General features: G+C 46.6%; 2 protein-coding genes across 2 annotated transcripts; one reads left to right on the forward strand and one right to left on the reverse strand.

The window, feature by feature from the left end:
* Positions 1 to 418: 418 nt before the first annotated feature.
* On the forward strand, positions 419 to 4,474 carry LOC130830848 (putative olfactory receptor 2I1). Its single transcript, XM_057698164.1, is given in 4 exon segments — positions 419 to 521; positions 2,777 to 2,844; positions 3,522 to 4,377; positions 4,380 to 4,474. Coding segments are annotated over 4 exon segments (1,122 nt in total).
* A 1,110-nt stretch (positions 4,475 to 5,584) lies between these two features.
* On the reverse strand, positions 5,585 to 8,153 carry LOC130831861 (ubiquitin D-like). The gene is made up of 2 exons (XM_057700310.1): positions 8,006 to 8,153; positions 5,585 to 6,740 (listed from the first exon to the last, which is right to left on the reverse strand). The coding sequence occupies exons 1-2, from the start codon at positions 8,021 to 8,023 to the stop codon at positions 6,270 to 6,272; spliced, it is 489 nt and encodes a 162-aa protein (XP_057556293.1). The 5' UTR covers positions 8,024 to 8,153; the 3' UTR covers positions 5,585 to 6,269.
* Between the last annotated feature and the right edge of the window lie 604 nt (positions 8,154 to 8,757).

An 8,757-nucleotide genomic window follows, 5' to 3' on the forward strand; every position in this document is an offset into this window, starting at 1 on the left:
TGGACAGAAAACAAAAATGAAGTTATTGGTCATGAATATAAAGTGAAACTTCTCAGCATGACTGTCTATCCACAATCAGCTGAACAAATGTAGGGAAAGGATAGGATTTGAGGTGGATTTCAGTAGGAACATTGATAGTATGTGCGCAAAGGACAAATTACAATGACTGACCAGGGAATCTAAGCTGGATAGAGAGAAAGACAGAGAGAGAAGTGAGGATGTGAGGGAGGTGAAGGACAGTAATAAATGTCCAGATGTCTACTGAGGAAGGAACTGAGAGGAGACAGCATAGAGTATAATCTCCGTGGATTCTGAACTCATTGAGAACCATGATGGTAGCTGTACGGGAGTGAGTGAGAGCGAGCCAGGGACAAAGCCTTTCAAGGAATAAAGGGGAGCAGAGGGGGTGAGCTGGGGGATGACAGCAACAAGGAGGGTTGGGGGCAAAGCTGATGACATGACAGGCAAATCTGCATTCAAAACTGAGGATGAGGTCATCAAATCTGCAATGTCTCCCACAGGTAAGGGCTGCTAACCATGATTTACAGATGAGACTCACTGAGGTTAAACAGCTGGCTTAAGGTCACTCAGCAGAGAATAAAATCCTAAACCAGTTAAAAATTAAGAGTACCAACGATGTGAGAAGGAATTGTGCTGCTTCTGGCTTCCACACACTGCCAAGGACACTCTACCGGAAAGAGCCTTTCCCACCAGAATTTTCCCTTCCCTACCCTGGGGGGGCTCTCTCTGGACACCTCAATACAAAGGGCTAATTATGGGAGAGGGATATAGATTCCCCAGAGCACCATTTCCTCTTCTAAATAACAAGAATAGTTGATTCCCCTGCTTCCTGTCTACTAAGAGGCTCATCAACACCCTTCCTCATTCTCTACAACCGCTCTGCCCTTTTGAATCAGGAAGGATATTTTTGCTGCCACCACCAGCTAATACGGATTTGCCACCATCACAAGGGTCAAGTCCTTGCCTTGTCTACACCTCGTTACAGGACTCTAACCTCTGCCTGGATCTCAATTGTTCACAGGACTCAGTGGGCTTCCTGCCCTAAGCCATTCTATTCATTCCTCTGCTGACCAACAAGAAGGCACCCATCCCACATTGCCTTCTCGAGGTACCCGCCCTGATCTCAGGCACCCATTCCAGACATCAACAGCCATGTGACTGGGCCTTTCTTTCATCCCCCCCACAGCCATTTCAAACCCAGAGAATCCAGAGCAGGAGCAGGAGACCAAATTCTTGTCTGGAAACTGAAGGCCTAAATATCAGTGCCAGAGAATAAGAATGAAGGTAGGCTTAGTACCACATTGCCCTTTTTAAAAATGGTCTTGCAGATGAGGGGCACATTCTAGAATACCAAATGATGTGTGGGGACACATTATAGAATATTTTTTACAACAGATTTGTGTTCTGGATTCTTAAGGGGGATTATAGGGTGTTGTGTATGTGTACAAATGTGTCTGAGCCATGTGTCTGGGAATTTGTGTGTACATGCAGTAAAGATGTCTGTGCAATTTGATTACTGTGTGCCTGTTTTCAGGTTTTGGTAGGTTTACATAAGAATGACTTAAGTCTTGCCTGGCTGAACTGGTGTGTCTCTATGTAACTAGAGAGTTAGAAGATTTGACTTGTAACTCAACATCTCTAGCACCATTGGACCATAAGCCTGAATGTCAGCTCTCCTACTTTATTCATCTCCAGTATGACTATAAAATTATCCAGAAATAAAGGTCAATCTTTGAATGTAATTTTATCCATTACAGTCCCTAGCATATTAAAGGCTGGCTCATTTTAAAAAAAAAAAAGCAATGATCCCAGAAATAAAAAACAGATTTGGGTTGAAATCCTGAGAGGCATTTACAAACCACGTGACTTTGAGAAAGTTATTTAACCTCAATTACCCTCCTATCTTACCGTATAAAATAGGAGTGTTATCTATTTATTCATATAAATAAAAAGTTAACATATGAAAAAGGATATAAATTTACATGCCAGTTTTGTCCTTACCTAGTGTAGGAACCCTCTGAAAGTCTGTTTCCTGATGTAAAATAGGGATAATGGTTAACATTTATTCAACACCTACTATGTGTCAGGAACTTTTCTAAGAGCTTTACATGTTTGAACTACTTAACCAGTTCTACTTTCATATGAGGAAACTGGGGCACAGAGAGGTTAAGCAACATTGCCCGAGGGTGCTCAACTGAGAAATGGGAGAAGCAAGAATGGAACTTGGGCAATCTGACCCTTGAACCCTGATTTTTAATTATGACATTAATACTTATTCTGCCTAATGAAGATAAAATGAGAGAACCATATAAACATAAGGCTTTATTAGGGGGAAGGAGTTCCTTCCTGTAAAATAAAAAATTAGGGAATTATAAGTTTTAAATTAAGAACAGTTAAAATGATGTTTAAAATAAGTTATCTGTTTAATGATACCTGTCAGGAACATGCAGTATAAAGATTTCTGTGTAACTTTTATCCATCACATCAATCATGATGGTTTCTGTACCATTAGGAAATTTGATTCAGCATCACTCTCAATGGTTAAAAGGCTTCTGCACCCACTTTTCACTTCTTTGAAAAGTATTTATTAAAATGAGAGCCAGGAAGACATACAGGAACCTTAGAGGTCATAGAGTACAAACATCTCCTCCTACACATGAAAAAATTAAGGTGAAGGGAAATGAAGTGACTTTCGGATATCAAATCACTAGTCAAAGACAGCTGTGCTAGGTCCCCTGAATTTCATTTTACACAGATCACTCTGGATTTAAAGGCTGGTACACGCGTGCTGATCTGTGCCCCCCACGATCCTCGCACCAGGTGGTAAGCAGGAGAGGCATGCACATTGAAAGCAGCCAAGAAGACATTCACCACAAATTAAAATTCTGTAGTCAGCAGTATACTGGATTGTATAAATAGAAGTAGAGCACCTGAAACAAAGAAGGTGATCTCTCTGATCTACCAAGTTTTGTTGTTATACCAAGCCTGGAGTATTGCATGTGATTGTGGACATGAAACAGAGAGAAGACGGGCTCAGAATGAAATTTGTCTTCAAATATCTGAAGGGTTATGTGAGATGAAGATTAGATTTCTACTTCTACCATAGCACTACTTCCAGAAGCAGGGAGGCAGCTGAAAGAGCTCTCATTTCTAAATCAAACAGGCCTTAGTACAAGTCCACAGGGTCACTCACTAGCTATGACCCTGGAATGCTTTACCCTTTTGAGCCCAAGTTTGTTCTTCTGTAGGATGGAGATGCTATCTTCCTCATAGAATCTTCTGGTAAATACAATAACTAGCGTTTACTAATAAATGGCTACCTTCCTAAACTAAGGGCTCAGATCTGAAAATGAGCTTCCAGTGGATACATAAGAACCTTGTGTGCTGCCACCCTTGCCCCACCTCACCCCCACTGGCCCGAGTTTTCCTGTGCTTGGAAGGGATAACATCACCCTTTCGTATATCGGCCTTCCAACATTCTGCGAGTTTTCCGCCTTTAGGCCAACCTCAGCACAGAGGAACGCTTCCTCCTCCTGGGTTTCTCCGACTGGCCCTCCCTGCAGCTTGTCCTCTTCTCCCTTGTCCTCCTCGGCTACCTCCTGACCCTGACGGGCAACTCGGCGCTCGTGCTGCTGGCGACGCGCGACCCGCGCCTGCACACGCCCATGTACTACTTCCTCTGCCACCTGGCCCTGGTGGACGCGGGCTGCACCACGAGCGTGGTGCCTCCTCTGCTGGCCAACCTTTGCGGCCGGGCGCTGTGGCTGGAGCGCGGCGGCTGCCTGGCCCAGCTGTGCGCGTCGCTGGCGCTGGACTCGGCCGAGTGCGTCCTGCTGGCGGTGATGGCTCTGGACCGCGCGGCCGCCGTGTGCCGCCCGCTGCGCTACGCCGGGCTCGCCTCGCCGCGCCTCTGCCGCGCGCTGGCCGCTGCCTCCTGGCTCGGCGGCCTCGCCAACTCTGCGGCGCAAACGGCGCTGCTGGCCGCTCGGCCGCTGTGCGCGCCCCGCCGGGTGGACCACTTCATCTGCGAGCTGCCCGCGCTGCTCCAGCTGGCCTGCGGCGGCGGCGGCGGCGGCGGCGGCCAGGACTCCAGCGAGCGCCAGATGTTTGCTGCCCGCGTGGTCATCCTGCTGCTGCCGTCCGCCGTCATCCTGGCCTCCTATGGCGCCGTGGCCCGCGCTGTATGGGGCATGAGGACCAGAGGGAGCCGCAGGAAAGCGGTGGGCACCTGTGGGTCCCACCTGACAGCCGTCTGCCTCTTCTATGGCTCAGCCATCTACACCTACCTGCAACCCACTCACAGCTACAACCAGTGGCGGGGCAAGTTCATTTCGCTTTTCTACACGGTAGTCACACCCTCAGCCCACTCATCTACACCCTCAGGAATAAGGAAGTGAAGGGGGCAGCGAGGAGGCTCCTGGGGGGTCTGGGGAGGGCGCAAACTGGACACTAAGTCAAGGAGGGAAGGAGGGGAGTGTTACCGCAGGGCCCAAGGAGGGAAATGCCCACTGGAAAGTCAGTCAGTTTAGCCTTTAGGCTGTTCATTTCTGTATGAGGATCTGCAAGATTTGTGCTTAAGGAGTCCAAGGTTAATGGGGGAGCTCCGTTCCTCCCATGAGGAAAGGTTCATGTAATGGAGGGAAAATCCCCACATCCTATAAAGGGGCAGGTCTAGTGAGGGGGAAATGATCTTCCGGGTTTCTCCTAAGCTGATGAATAGGAGAAAGTTTTACTCTGGGAGGATCTTCCCCATCCTCAGGGGATACTATACCCACCAGTCAGGAGTCCATATGCTGGTAAGATGACGTATGAAGGATTCCAGCCTGATGGAAGAGTGCATGGAAGACCCCGTGGTGTCTGCCATCAGACATATCCCTAAGTGACAATGCAATCATAGGCTGTACCCTGTAGGAGACCCCATGCCACAAAAGAAGCCACGGTCTGTCATCTGGGGGGAATCAGGCCAACCGAGTGGCCACCCAGCCAGTTAGAGAGTGCCCGCCCCAGAGCGCTTGACTGATCGTTGTAATGAGCGACTCCTCTAAGTGTGGCTTGTGCTGAGTGGGGTGAAGTTCAGAAACTCTTCTGCAGGAAGTGGTTCTTGAGCAAGTTAAAGAGACTAGACTAGTGGAGAAGAGGGTGGACTTGTTTCATGCTGTGAGAAAAACATACATGTGATCAGGAGGGAGACATGAGGTGCTGAGATGGAGGAGTAAATGAAGGGAGTAAGATGGAGGGAGCAGAGAGGAAAAAGCTCCACGAGCCAGAACCTGGGCAGAGTGTTGGGGTCAACCCGGAAACCAATCCCTAACCTCTTCCCCCAACCCAGAGAAGACCTGCTAGAGCCTAAGGCAGGCAGGACAGAGACTGGTCCAGAGTCCCCTACCTTTCGGAAAGTCCGTTCCCACCTAAAGCACATCTGCTGCCAAGGAGCTCCCACTAGAGACATAAAATCCCTAGATCCCCAAGGTGAATATCTTGCCATGCCCACCATCATCCCCAGAAATAAGAACGGTTTAATTGGGTTGCGAATTAGAGAGTAAGAAGGGGCACAGCACCAAGATTCATTTCATAACAAGCAGCTTTAAATAAGGAGATGGGAAGTAGTTTATTGGAATTTCTAAATTATTTATTAATATGATTGTAGTCATGGCACAGTAAATAATTCACGATTCTTTATGAGTAGAAAGTCAATTTGCTTCAATGGTTATTCAGTGATATGATAGAAGAAGCACTGAGCTAAACAGAGATGCAAACGCAGTTATCAGAAGAACATGGGTGTGGCTAATTCACCTTGCTGTACAGCAGCAGCTCCCACAACATTATAAAGCAACTATAGTCCAATTTAAAAAAAAAAGAAGAAGAAGAAGAACATGGATCACAACCTAAGACGTACTATCTTGTGTGTTGGGGAAGGAAATAGAAGGTTTTCTATGAATCAGAGGGAACCAAGAAAGGATTAAACAGCAAGCTGGTTTTGAACACTATCTCTAATAGGCCTTCAAATTCTAAAATATTATATCAATATGTGTAATATGTTATATGCAATTTTGCCAGTTATTCGATGTTAGAATGAAAGAATCAATGTGTTAGAAGTATTCTACAGTCTTCCTCCCCAATCCACCCCAAATCTTCTCTTTCTATTTAGCTTTCACATTGATTTGGGGAAATTTTCAAAGGATATGTAGAGTAAGGGAAAGAAGCAAATAAGGGCTTTTTTTCCTGATATCACTCCATCCCCAGGGTGGTCACCCCCCAATGCAGGGGTATGTCAGGAAGAGTAAGTGGCCCTTCTTGATGCCATAGTCTGCCATGATCTTCCCATCTTCCAGTTTCTTCCCATTGCAAGTCACAACCTGCTTCTTGTGGGGTATGGCAGTCTTTGTCTCGATCATCTTTTTCACCTGGGCCACTGAGCTGGACCTTCGCACCTGGAGGCAGTGCCTCTGCCCCTCATCACCGGACTCCACCAATTCCAAGGTCAGCTCCTCATCACTGGGCCTCACCACCTTCAGGGTGAGGTGGATGGTCGTCTCCCTGTCAATCCCATAGGATGACAGTGTCCTCTGGGGCTTCAGGGTCTTCGAGCCCAGCTGGAGGACCTGGTCCTGCACAGGAACCTTGATCTTAGACCGGACATGTTCATTGATCTTCTTCACTCTGTCTTCTGAGCAGGCAGGGAAGGTCATTGGCCCCCATTGCTGAGAATGGACATTCACCTGGACAACAAAGGCCAAGAGACAGTTGCCTAGAACGCCTACCACCTTTTACACCCTTTGTGCCCCCTTCTTCATCGCTCCCACCCTTCAACTGCCTGTCTGGTCCTCCTGATCCTTTACAAGTAGTGCCCCTCCCTTTTTTGAAACTCCTCTTTTGAAATTTCCAGGTCATAATGCAAGAAAACCAGTCTTATTCCTTTCTAACCACACCTCTTATCCATCCCAAAATGTTATCTATGATTTCTCACCTTATTTACCTTATCCTTCTCCTATGCAGATAAAGTTTACCAAATGTCAAAACCTGAATGCAACTAGAAAGCATCCAAAACTGTACATCGGAATCTAAAAACACCTCTCAAAGAGAATTTCCAAGACTTGACAACTTAATGGAATACCCACTCGGCTCTCCTCCATGACTAACTACTTTACAGGGAGACCCTATGGAGGACACATCTTCTCTGTACTGTTAATAGTTTTTAAATCAATAATAACTAACTTAAGTGACCCTATGTTCAATAACACTTGTCCACATAGGTTTCCTGTGTTTTCATATCTACCTATAATAGACTAAGATCTCCACCTTTAATCAGATCTCCTCTTCCTCCCCACTCACAGAAAGCAGGGACTACATCTAAGTCTTACTTCAGTAATCTGAACTTGGGGAATCTCACCCTTGTCTTGTCACTGGAAAGTTTGGAGGACCTCTTTCAGACTTCATTCAAAAATATCTTCCCAATCTAGATGCGACAGACATTTCTTCACTGAACTCTCACTCTTCCTGCTAACCATTGCCCTCATTCCAAGTTCTCTCTGTAGAGCATGTATTCTTACATAAGGTAATGTATCAGGGCATTTACAATGAAGATAAATGAATTCTGTGAACCACTCTTTTGGGAAGAGAAGGAAGCTTAAGTTTAAGAGCCTTGGGTCCCTAAACATGACAAGGGAGAAAGGGATCAAGACAATAGTTCCATAGTTTCAAGTCTTGCCAGCCTGCTGAGAACAAAATCCACTCCCACTTCATGTACCCCTAACAGTGGCCAGTGCAAGGGCTCAACAAAAGGGAACTCAGGAGCCAAACAACCTGGTTCTCTGCATAAAAACATTCTTCACATTCAGTGGATATGAATGCCTCTCTCATCCCCTTCCAGACACCTTCCCAGCCACCCCACCTCCCCAGCACTGTCCCTCACCCATTCCTGAGACTCCCCCATATCTCGGAGGAGCTCTCCCTTTCCCCATCCCTATAATTAAATCCCACTTACACAGAGGGTGGCAGCCATCTCTACAATCACAGGAGCAGAGTCAGGAGACAGGGAAAAGGAACTTGCGTCCACTTTATATAAGCAGCTAAAGTGGAAATCCCCTGCCTGGCCACTGTGTTTATCAAGCTTTCCTATACCCTTCGCTCTTGCAAGGTCTCCTCAATTTACTTTCACTTTTGCTACAGTGAGGTCAGTAAACAAAAATACCTTCTGATGAAGCACTTCTCCCCACAGCCAATCCATTTGTCCATTTGCCCTCCCTGTTCCAAACATGGGATGGTCCTTCTCTGTCGAGAAGTTTTCCCTGATTAACAACCCACCACTCCCACTCTTGACTTATGACTTCCCAGGCTGCAGTGCTGGACCCTCACTGGCCTGAAGACCTTTAACACGTGTGGGCCTCCCCTGCTGCTTTTTTGAGCCCCGCATTAGTCAGAGACTTCTTGAGAACAAGGGCGCCTGGGAGAGGACAGTTAGAGCTGCTGTGGGCGATGTGACCAGGAGCATTCTGTTCACACTAGCCTAGCAGAATGTGTGAAGCATGTCTTGAGAAGACATAGGGTAAAAAACCCTGGAAGAGAAAAGACATGAGTTCCAGTCCCAGGGATGCCACTCCCTAAATTAACTTGAGCAAGTCTGTTCACCTCCCTAGATGTTGGTTTTCTGGTCTCTAAAATGATATGATTGGAGAGAATTCCTAGGTGTCTTCCAGGCTCAGAAAACTTTGTGTATAAAATGCCCTTTGCAAAGAA

This window comes from Hippopotamus amphibius, chromosome 11 (assembly GCF_030028045.1).
Source record: "Hippopotamus amphibius kiboko isolate mHipAmp2 chromosome 11, mHipAmp2.hap2, whole genome shotgun sequence".
In the NCBI taxonomy this organism is placed as follows: Eukaryota; Metazoa; Chordata; class Mammalia; order Artiodactyla; family Hippopotamidae; genus Hippopotamus; species Hippopotamus amphibius.